General features: G+C 45.2%; 1 protein-coding gene across 1 annotated transcript in view; it reads right to left on the bottom strand.

The window, feature by feature from the left end:
* LOC115552860 (testican-1) overlaps positions 1 to 7,789 on the bottom strand; it is a 69,597-nt gene extending 61,808 nt beyond the window's left edge. The window contains exons 1-2 of the mRNA XM_030369223.1: positions 7,627 to 7,789; positions 7,046 to 7,195 (exon numbers count right to left, since the gene is read on the bottom strand). Coding sequence (XP_030225083.1) covers positions 7,046 to 7,192 — 147 coding nt within the window. The 5' untranslated portion in view covers positions 7,193 to 7,195; positions 7,627 to 7,789. The remainder of the gene's footprint in view (positions 1 to 7,045; positions 7,196 to 7,626) is intronic.
* Between the last annotated feature and the right edge of the window lie 4,681 nt (positions 7,790 to 12,470).

Raw genomic sequence — 12,470 nt, 5'->3', positions numbered from 1 at the left:
TCCATGTGACCTCCTGTTTATTGGATAAACGCATTTCCCAATCCCAGGAGCCTTTGCTCCATTCTACGTCAATTCAAGAACAAACAAAGAAATTAAACTGCAGTTCTTATTTTTTATTTATGACCATGAAAGTTCTGTAATGCCTGAATTATGAAGAATTAATTAACCATTATAAATATAAAACCATGAATGACATATAAAGAGTAAGCAAGTGGTATATTGGTGGGACGTTTGGTTATACTATACATGTGAAGATCTGAATGGCATCTTCACTGTTTTTAAACATGTTTTAAAAGATTCACGTACTCCTGTCTGGCTGGTTAGCCGTGATAGTCCGCAGCTGTGGCTCGTGGGCTAATTGAGCCACACCTATTCTGGTGCTCTTTAAGAGGGCCAGAGTTTTAGACTGGGAGGCGGGAGTTGTGCAAGTGACTCGACAGTTGTGCTGTGTTTTAAGTAAAGAGATGCTTTTTAACGACGACCATGTGCGGCAAAGAAAGCTCTTTTTCACAATATAGTATATCTTGTCGATTTTCACGGGGGGGTAGAGCCTAGAAATCGCTTAAATTATGCTCAGGGCCATCTCGCGGGGGGGGGGGGGGGGGGCAGACACCTGTGAGATTCTGACGTAACGAACGAATCAAAACGAACGAATCAAACGAACTAATCGTTATAGTGAACTGAACTGAAAGAACTAGTTCCCGGAAAATAATCATTTTGCCCATCCCTAGTGGTGAGGCACATACAGTAACACTCATAGGCCTGTCACGACAACAAATTTCTCTGGGCTATTAATTGCCCCAGAAATTATTACGGCAAGTGATAATATTGCAGTTTTTCCACTAATATGATAATGCAAGTACACCCTTTCGAAGATCAATAAACTTTTATTTTTAAAGAACACTGGTCATTGTCTGGAAAATAAACCCAGACAGGGCGAACAGGACAGCGGGGGTGTTTCTTGCTTCGCCCTGTAGGGGCTTATTTTCGATAATGACCGGTGACGTTCTATACATTATCCCGCTTATTACATGGCTACTTGCCCAAACGAAAAAATAACTTCACATGGTTTGTCTTTTTACAATTTATTCGTTAGCAGCATTCGTAGTGTCGATCAGCAGAGAAATAGACTGCCAAAGATGTTGATGTTGCTTAGCAACCGAAGACGCTGGGGTGGACAAGTTACCGGACTACTATCTATGCAAGTGAACGGAGCGTTCCACGGCATTCAGAAGACCCGTGTAATAGAGGTCTATAATATTTCTGTTTATGGCATCGATTTCTTCTCAGATTAGGCCAATAAAGCAATGATTTTAAAAAAAAAAGTGCGAATGGAGATTATTGCGGCTGGCAAAAAATTATAGCTCATTTTAATTTATCACGAAATTAATTGATTTATTGCTTATCGCGACAGGCCTACACACACACACGCACGCACGCACGCACGCACGCACGCACGCACGCACGCACGCACGCACGCACGCACGCACGCACACACACACACATACACACTTTAATCTACATTAAAACACAACCAAGCTTAGCAGAACTCTTTTCATCACTAAAGTTTTGTGCACTTCTGTCTGCACTGCAGTTCAGGAGTGAAATGCACACAGATTAAGCTAGTTAATGCAGGTAGATGGTTCAATAAAATGTTTCTTGCGCCCTACCATATTTCCCATTAAGCGACCCCAGGCTAGTTGTTCCTCTGCAGCATTTTACTGCAGAGAAACATGCCAACGGAAGCAGACCTATGTCGTTTCCATTTAGTTGATTCAGGGGACCCCTTACACAAATCTTCAATAGTAAAGATACTTCCTGTTCCTTTTAACAATAGGTAATTTCATTTATCTCTGCCGCAGAACCATCAAGGTCAATCTATATTTTATTGATTAGTTGTGTCTATACGGGTCTAAAGTATAGAAATCGAACAGACCCATAATCAATGTTTCAAGCTACATCTGTGTTTCTCTAAGGGTTTATTCAACAACTGAGATCTAAATCATCAGACTACTTACAGCTCTAACGTTCCCACCACCATCATCAGACTACTTATTATTCTCGCCTGTCCCACGTTCTAATCACCTTTGTCGGAAATAAAGGCTGAAGGATCGGTATAGAAGACATTGTTGTTTAGAAGATTTACCTTTAAAATCCACCTTAACCTGGAGGACACAAACTCACTCATGCACTAATACATGCACACACACCACGACACCTGTAATTGTGATTGATGGATATGATAAAAATGTTAAGGCAACAGCACCGGATATGTTAGGAATTTGACAAAATTACAAGAAAAGGCGAAATGCTGTAGGTATTAAATATTGAAAAAATAAAAATATCTCTCTTTGTCTATCTCCCTCTGTCCCACTCTCTCTCTGTTTATCTCAATTTCTCCCCCTCCACTCTGTCCCTCTCTCGCTCTCTCTCATCAATATAAACAGTACAAAAGCAAAACAACAGAAACGGTGTGTCAAGATGTCTCCTCCATAAACAGGAACAAACACTTAATGACCAGACCGCCTGGGGGCCGAGGTGGTACACACACACACATATATCTGTGGTGGCACAATGGGCTCACACCTGCGCATGAACACACACACACACACACACACACACACACACACACACACACACACACACACACACACACACACACACACACACACACACACACACACACACACACACACACACACTTCTCCATTTCCTTTGCCTTGCACTCTGACGTGGTGACAGGAAGGAGAAGGCGTTCCCCACATCCTTGTGTTCTGTCAGGAAAACCTATTTGTCTGGAATGGTGTGTGTGTGTGTGTGTGTGTGTGTGTGTGTGTGTGTGTGTGTGTGTGTGTGTGTGTGTGTGTGTGTGTGTGTGGGTGTGTGTGTGGGACTATGTGTGTATTTAGTGTGACACTTTTCAGAGGAAGAAACAAACAGACAATCAAATAATGGAACTCCCCACACATACAACAACTTTGTCACCACTGTGATATCAAAGATGGCCGCCCTTTAACGGCAGTGACAGGCTTTCCATGGTCATTACCGAGAGAGGGGAGAAGAGAGGAAGAAGAGGGGAGAGTAGGGCATGAGAGAAAGAGTAGGAGGGGAGCAGACGGGAGGAGAGAGAGGAGGGGGGGAGGGGAGAGGAGGTGATGAAGAGAAGAGAGGAGAGGAGGGGAGAGGAGGTGAGGTGGAAAAGTGAGGCGAAGAGAAGAGGGGAGAGGAGAGGATGTGAGGAGGCGAGAGAAGAGGAGAGGAGGCGAGGGAGGCGATGAGGAGAAGAGAGAAGAGGAGGCATGGGGGAAGAATGCCGCAAGGACCAGAGGACAAAATTGCAAAAGTTTTCTAGTTTATGAATTAGGTTTACAGAGGGAGTTACAATATGCATAACATAAGGTATAATTTCACCAAGATGTTGAACACCATATTCCCGATAATCGTTTATATTTGGGGTGCAACGATATACGTATTTGTACCGAACCGTCACGGTACAGGCACTTCGGTGGGGTTACAGAGGTGGACCGCAGTGTGTAAATGTGGCGTACATAGCGTTAATATGGCGAATGCAAAGGCTTGTTTTGCGATGCGGAATTAAAAACTTGAAGTCTGAGTTCCCCCCGTTCCGTTTAGCCAAAGTATACTACTCTGACTCCGTAATACGAATCCGTAACTACGGAGACCCCTCAGCAGCTCTCCGTCGGGGTGTCGGATACGCAATGCAATTCGCAGCCCGATCGATCTTATATGTTGACTACAAACCATGTAAGCAGTGTTGTAAATAAACTTCCAAAGCTTTTCAAATCATATTTGGTGTTTTATTGGTCCTTAAGGTGTAAAGTTAACAATGTACAAAGTAATTAAGGTGCAAAGTCCAACCGGAGAAGTCGACGGATAGTTAAAAAATATTCGATGCGCACGCAAGCTACCGTGAGGGTCTCCGACAGGCTCTCCGTCTACGGAGAGGGCTCTCCGTACAGCACTTTAACATGCACACGCATTTGAAAAGGCACCATCCAGGTGTTACTATCACCGTTGCTGTGAAAAAAAAACGAAACCCAGCTCGAAACCCAGCTCACGACACTATTTCAACAACCCCTGTCCAGGAATTCAGAAATGCAAATGCCATAACCATTTAACCATTTATTGGTGTTTTCATTGCTCCTGATCTACGGCCATTCTCCGTTGTTGACAAACTAGCAGTTTTTTTTAATTTTCCCCTTAACTATGAACCGTAGCGTCCTGTACCGTACCGTGACTTCAAAACCGAGGTACGTACTGAACCGGGAATTTTGTGTACCGTTACACCCCTAATTTTGATTATACATTTCTATCGACTGCATGACTAACTGTTAAAGTAGAACTGACCTCAGCAAATACCATTTCCAGTTATAGACTGGTTTTGGTCTAAGCACTATGTTTGGGCCAAATATGGCGTTGAACATGCTAGACATTTGTTTCATACTGTCAATGTATTGATTACCCCCTGTGACTTCTTCAAACAATCATTACACTATTAAAATATCACCCTCGTCAATAAACAGTCTTTTCTCCCCTGACAGTGTTGAGACGAGTAAGTAGTTCGCCATATTATTATACTGATCGAATAAACACAATTGCCTCAGCACTAGATGGTATTTCAGAGTGTCTTTGAGCTGCATGCTCATATACTGAGTCCCAACATTCATATGACTGGACGGAAGCCTCTATGTATCCTTCCTCATATTTCAAATATCTTTTTTTCAGCTTGAGTGGAAGAATGGCAATGATAAATTAAAATCCCTGTTGATGCTATTTTTTTCAGGTGGTTAAGCTTACTGTTTTCTACATGGACAATCCATCACAGAATGAAGGATGGGCAGCATATGCATGCATGTTCTGTGCACTGTTGCAGTGTATTTTATTGAAAAGTTGAATAAATCTATCTAATCTAGAGAGAGAGAGAGAGAGAGAGAGAGAGAGAGAGAGAGAGAGAGAGAGAGAGAGAGAGAGAGCTGGTTGCTCATCCAGGGGGTCAACATACGTACTGAGTATACAGGGAAGGATGACAGTTACAAAGACATGCATAGCATAAATATGTGAAGTTGGTGGGGGAGGATCTGAGAGAAACATGAGATGAAAGAAAAGAGGGAGATGCCTGTTTTATAATATTCACATTGATGCCAAGTGACGGGGACGATTTTAATATTGGCATATATAAAAAAAGGGCTGAAAAATTAAGTATTGTTTGAACATGAACGACATCATTTCAACTGATTCAATAAATAATGTATACATGTTTGGTATTGGTTCAAACAGAGAGTCGCTGGAGAAGGAAAATTAATAGAACTGCCCGGTCTCTTGGGGGGAAATGCTCTGTGGATCTACACAGAGACAGGCACATACAGAGACAGGCACATACAGACACACACACACACACTCACACACAAACACACACACACACACACACACACATGAGCCAATACCAACTCCCATCACAATTCCATCAATCAATATCAGAGCAGCAGCGATAAATGTGCCACGGCCAGGGTGGTAATCTAAGCAGGAGCTTGGACCTCATAATGGTGGTGGCAGGAGCATGACACTAAATCATGTTTCGTGAGCTCAGAGCTCCCTGCTTCTTCCATGGAGGATGGGTTGGGTTTGAGTGGAGAGAGAGACAGTAGAGACATCTTACTAAGAGACAAACTGATGTTTCAATGCAATGTCTGACTCTTTGTTATTGAGTCTGTGTAAGGATGCGTACACATAGGCCGGGGACAGTCTAGGTTGGACAACCAGGTATCTTGTGGCTGCGGGTCAAACAACAAAGGCACGACCACACCGACCTCCATCCTGCCTCTCCCTACGACTCTGTCAGGGAGACAGGATGGTCCTCAGAGCTTCCCAACCCGGAACGCCGTGAGTGCGTTATGATCATGTTCAGACATCCCATGAAGCCTCACTGACTCTGGCGTCCTGATTTTAGACACCAGCAAGAACAAATAATAAGGCAATAGAAGGTCTGATGGTGAAAGAAAGAAAGAAAATAAGACCTGAAAGACTCCCAGGAGAGAGGAGGGGGAGTTGGAATGCCTAACACACTTTCAAGGCAGAAATAAATCAAGTCCAAATCAATTATTTGCCTATAATGCAGCCAGCTGGGGTGCCTACGGTCAAATAGAATGGATGTCCCACTCTCTGGTTAACACAGCCCCGTGTTTGAAGGATGGGGGTGGATCCTTTGTGATTCAAGATTAGATTGTTTGGGTTGAGATAGTGTCAGTATTTCATAACGTAAGGGTGAGAGAGGTTATTTTCCTGAGAGCCTTGTAGCTGTGGCTATCTCCCGTGTTTGACCTTCTCCTATAACGTGCAGGCAGAGAATTTCTAAAGCAGGGAAGCCTTTTATTTCGGGCTTCTTTCAGGCTTCTGTGTGTCTTGGGGAGATATCTGGTATGTTTATATGACTCCCTCTCAAGGTTTTAACCTTGGCTCACATTTAGTTGGTTTGTTAAGTTGACCTGTGCCCAATCTAAAAAACTTATTTTCCATGGTCCATTGTAAACCAACTCCTTTCCAGAGCCTTCTGTAGACCTTCTAGTACTTAAAGGTGTGTTGAAAGAGACACATTTTGAATTTTATGTTGCACACCTTTGCCTCAGGCAGACATAACACATCTTCCCTGTGCCTTCATTCCAAATACACAGTTACCTTAGAAGACTATCATAAGGCAGTAGGCAGCTTTTCATGCACACATACACAGAAATACACACACCCACAAGCACGCACGCACACACACACACGCAGACACACAAAGACACACACACAGACATACACCTTATCCAAAATAAAGCTGTCTCTTTAGAAGAGAAGGTACGCACAGACACACACACACACACACACACACACACACACACACACACACACACACACACACACACACACACACACACACACACACACACACACACACACACACACACAGAACCCTAACCCTAACACATCACACGCTACGCTGCAGTGCCAGTAGTGAAAAGTAAAACATCCACCGTGTGTAACTCACATCTTTGAATTTGTTCCAGTATCCGTCCTTCTCAGGAGCACCGCGGAGCCATTGGTCGCTGTCCGCCGCGTGGCGGGTGTAGGTGCCGTAGCAAGCCGGTAGGCTGCTGAGCAGAAGGGTCACGAGAGGCAACACAGAGACGAGCATCTCCTGAGGAAAGAAAACAGTGTGGCCATGTGATGCTTATTGAAGCAAAACTAGCACATTTTTATGATTACCCCTATTGCCAGAAATTGCCAATCAAATAAAAGGTTTAAAGCTAATTATTTGACTTCGTAATCGTTCAACCTCTTGTTTATGTTGACGTCAAAACGAGTGTTCAGATGACCAATGATAGCGTTCTCGGGGCTACTTAATTCTACATACATCATGCCGTTTGTGGAGGGTTTAAAGCGGGAAACGTCTACCTCGACAACATCAAAGAAATTAAGGTATCAGCATCACTGGAGCTCGCTCTACTGTGCACCTGCTCTTTGTTACTGGAGCACGCAGAACAAACAACGGTATCTAATATGTCGTCCTGTTGGTTGGTTTGTTTGTCGAGTAAAGTGTGCTAACCAAAAGAAAATCAGTCCGCATACCTTTTATTTTTCGTCCCCGAAAACAACCTGAATGTATCTGCAACTCCCGGGGAAAGCAGTTTCACAGCTCGGGACCTCCAGCTGCAGATGACTTCGTGCGACTGGAAGCTGTTGATGGGACTGACGCGGCGCGAGGGGCTCGCCCCCGCCCCCCCCCCCCCCCCCCCCCCCCCCCCCCCCACCTTCGTGTGACTAGACTCCGCCCCTTTCTCTGTCTCCCTCTTTCTCCCTCTCACTCTCTCTCACGGCCTCTTTCGATTTATCTATTTTTTCATTTCTTTCTCCTCACTCTTCACTCTTTTCCCTACCCCCCCTTTCTCTATCTCTCTATCCCTACCACTCTCTCCATCTCTCTTTCTCTCTTGCCCTACCTCTCTCTCCATCTTTCTCTCTCTCTCTCTCTCTCTCTCTCTCTCTCTCTCTCTCTCTCTCTCTCTCTCTCTCTCTCTCTCTCTCTCTCTCTCTCTCTCTCTTCACTCTATCCCTTCTCTCTCGCTTCACTCTTTCCCCTCTCTCTCTCTCTCTCTCTCTCTCTCTCTCTCTCTCTCTCTCTCTCTCTCTCTCTCTCTCTCTCTCTCTCTCTCTCTTCACTCTATCCCTTTTCTCTATCTCTTCTCTTCTCTCTCTCTCTCTCTCTCTCTCTCTCTCTCTCTCTCTCTCTCTCTCTCTCTCTCTCTCTTCACTCCTCTACTTCTCTCCCTCCCTCTCCCACAGAATCTCTCTCTCATTCTCTCTCATCCCCCCTCTCTCTCTCTCTCTCTCTCTCTCTCTCTCTCTCTCTCTCTCTCTCTCTCTCTCTCTCTCTCTCTCTCTCTCTCTCTCTCTCTCTCTCTCTCTCTCTCTCTCTCTCTCTCATCATCATCATCTCTGCACAGCAGTATTCATTAGATTTTCAACAGAGGTAATTGTGGGGAGTGTGTGTTGTGTATTAATGCCCACTTGATAACAAGCTAAGGTGAATTAATCAACAGCTGCGTTTAACACTCATGCATTCTACACGGGAGCTTAAATCACAGGCTGTTAAAGTTTTACTAGGGTGCCACGACAGGATTATTCACATTTAAACAAACTCAAAAACTCGTCAGTACCATGGAACGCAAAAACGCGTCCCCAGCTGATGAGAAACATTTCTCTGAAGATCTCACTCAGACTCAAATGTATGGTTTGGTGGCGAAAGGAAGGGGTGTAGGGGTGAGGCAGGAGGTCCGGAGGTTCAAATGGAGGTGTGGGCGTCAGACTACGGCAGTGTACTTTATATACATGCTAGTTAGCATCTGAAGCCACCTCATTACAAGGACAGCTTTTTTTTCTACCCTGCTCCTAGAATTTAATCAAATATATGTTTTTGAATAATTGTGTAATACCGATGGAAGAATAAAAGGGCTGCTTTTACAAGGCTTTTAATGGTCAGGCAAATGGCCCTGGGTTTGAATGATTTAGTATAAATAGGGGTAGGGGTAAATGGCCCTGGGTTTGAATGATTTAGTATAAAAAGTATAGCTTGTTACTAAATCATTATAGATATTTGCTTGGCTCAAGGATCTGTGCTTGAGCAAGTGAGCCTTAACTGAGAGACGCTACGTTGTTTACGATTTCGGAAAAAATCTGCTTTACATTCCAGAGAGTCTGAAGTGATCAACAAAAAAAGATTAAAAAAACACAACAAATTTATTTATTCTATACTCAGTTTGAAGTCTGTCTAGTTTGCAACAAAATATAGAAAACATTGGATAGTGGTCGAAATTGACAGCGTTGGTTAGAATCCCTCCTTGGGCATGGTTGGCATAAATCTTAATAATAAATCCCTAGAATTAATAAGCAAAATAAGGAATATCGTAATAAATAACACAAGCACGTCCGTTCTCCTCAATAACTGGAAAAGCTTTAGCTCCTCTGAAGATCCTCGAGGAAGAGCAAAGCCACAAAAAACAGATTTTAATGAAATAATTCGAATCACCATAGTGAAACCGAAACAGATGAATGGGGGAATATTCCTGGGGGTAGATTCAACCCTGCGCGACAGGAGAGCAGATGGAACAAGGGCAACAGCTCAGGCCAAATGAGAGGAGCTGTGTGGAATGATGATGAAAAGCTCGTACACCAAAACCCCCAGTCAGGGGAGACGAACTGAGGCATTTATAAGACTGAAGTCATGCCTTTGACTGGCCTGTTTTTGGAAATCTCCTCTGTGTCTCCCATTCCGTAGAAAGCCTCTAGAGGAGAACCAGGCGATAGTGTCCATCTCGTCTCATTCGCCTCGTGCAGCCAGCATCTCAGCCGGCCGGTCGCTGGGGCATTTCGAAGCCAATCACAGGTGTGATGGTCCTCCTGGGAAAGGCCGAAGAAATAGCTCTAAAACACTTCTTGAGATGGCAAGCAGAGCTTACACAATGGCTGAAAAATCGGGAAAGGCATAGGGAGATTTATATATCGGAGCTAGTCCTCATATGTTATACAAATACATTTCTGTCATTTGAAAATGTACAATCCATCTGTTAATCTGTGCGTGCAAATCCATCCATCTGTATATGCTTATCAGACAAAAGCTGAGCATAGACTGTCAACACAAGCCAGAAATAAAAAGGAGGCAGGTGCTCCGGAAGGAAATGGAGAATGGACCGCCAGAGAGGAAAAGAAAAGGCTTCCTAAATTATGCGGGGTAAGTGACAGTGTCTTGCTGCCTGTCAAGACCTTCCCATCTAATTTGCTTCCCAGCCCCAACCCTCAACTCCACCCGCTCCACCTCAGCCTGGGTTGGGTCGGAGTGCGTGACGTGGCCCACGATAATTAGTATGCCGTGCTTCAAGAGTGAGCCGCCCCCAGCCGGTCTTCGGAGGCCAGGTAGCACCGCCCGTCGACCGGGTCCACTTACTCTAACTCTAAGTGAAAAGGTAAAACGGTGCGGTCCGAACCTCCCCACAGCGTGATCTCGGCCCGCCGGGGAACGGTAACCTGTAGGTGCAAATGATGACAGCACTCGAGTCCGGGATCAAACCCGGCTCCCCTGAGTGGACAGGGCAGACGGCAAGGCAACACACTGTGCTGCCCGAGGCCTTTTGCATGAATCTTTAATAAAATGAGATTCCGACCTGATTAAAGTCGTCTATGGCGGCGGTAAGCTTCACTGATCCTCTGCGGTGGATGGTCACATTTCGTCGTTTAGGGCGGTTTCATATTGACTCAGAGCAAAACAACCATCACAGTGTTGGTGAGCGTGTTATTAATAGAACACAGAGGGGAGGGGAGGGTTCCTTGAGGGGTTAAGCGATGGAAGCCCCGGGGCTTGCAGGGGGGCTTCGGTAATCCCTCTGACCCAGAGCCAGGGTTTCTGCTGGAGTGGAGGGTCTGGAGGACATGTGCCATCGCAGGGGGGGGGGGGGGGGAGCCCAGGGAAGGTCAGAGGAGCTTTATCAGAGGAGGATAAGTGTGTAGGGTTTTCTCAGCAGAAAAGAGTATGAGAACCAACAGCAAGGGGGCGGGCGGTTGGACTCCAAACCCCGGGAGGGAAGCGTCAGCTTAGCATATCTATCGCTCACACAGTGCTAACTACTCCGTCCGTTCATCCAATTAGGCCGCGTGACAGGGTGAGACTCCTGAGGAGTAATTAGAGCTTCTGGCTGTCCAAAGTGTCTGTAAGCCTCTCACTGTGGCCCGTCTTCCTAATTGTTATGTTGTTTTTTACTCTACCGCTGAAACTTAACTGCATTAATAGTAGCTATGATCATATTTATCCACTCACACACAGTCACGCCCATCGCCGTGGATGAAACGCATCCTTTTCTATTTATTATTCGGTTGTACATCCCTCCTGCTTCATCCCTGCCTTAATATGGTGTCAAACAGCTCTGGTAAAACATCTCCATATAATACTAATATCACATATTACGAGGTCCAGATTTATTTGCATATCTTTGTATCCGCCCAACTCAGGCGCAACTTCAGTGCTTTGACATTCACAAGGTCTGACTTTTAATGAGAAAGTACCCCCCCCCTGAGCCCCACTCCCCACCAGCCCACCTCTTAGTCTAGGTTACCTCCCTCTCTCTCTGGGTCTATGGGTCTTTATTTAGCAGACATCCTCTGCTTTGGCAAAGGTGATAATGAAGAGGAAGGCTGACGCCTCGTTTCCACATACGTATGTTTTTCGTATCCGTGCTTCCGTAAATTTACGGAAGGAGTTGCTAGTGTTTTACGTACAGACATGAATTTATTTACGGACAAAAGATGGGGGAGCGTATGATAATGGCCGTTTTTAGGAGACCGGTACTTTGGAACATGAGGATCGACATATACAGAGATAAAAACAAAACCAACCAGGCTTGGAAAGAAATCGGTGAGGAGTTTGGCCTGCCAGGTACTTAAATGTTTTGTGAAAACAACGCCTCGTTTCCACATACGTATGTTTTTCGTGTCCGTGCTTCCGTAAATTTACGGAAGGAGTCGCTAGTGTTTTACGTACGGGCATGAATTTATTTACGGACAAAATATGTTAGGAGAAATCAGCGGATTGCTTACTCCGGGTAGGAAATGAGTGCCCAAATGAAGGAGTTCAAGTACCTCGGGGTCTTGTTCGCGAGTGAGGGTACTATGGAGCGTGAGATTGGCCGGAGAATCGGAGCAGCGGGGGCGGTATTGCGTTCGCTTTACCGCACCGTTGTGACGAAAAGAGAGCTGAGCCGCAAGGCAAAGCTCTCTATCTACCGGTCGATCTTCGTTCCTATCCTCACCTATGGTCATGAGGGTTGGGTGATGACCGAAAGGACGAGATCGCGGGCACAAGCGGCCGAGATGAGTTTTCTCAGAAGGGTGGCTGGCGTCTCCCTAACTCGGATTAGAGCCGCTGC

This window comes from Gadus morhua, chromosome 10, assembly GCF_902167405.1.
Source record: "Gadus morhua chromosome 10, gadMor3.0, whole genome shotgun sequence".
Classification (NCBI taxonomy): domain Eukaryota; kingdom Metazoa; phylum Chordata; class Actinopteri; order Gadiformes; family Gadidae; genus Gadus; species Gadus morhua.
This window is presented reverse-complemented; position numbering and strand designations above follow the sequence as displayed.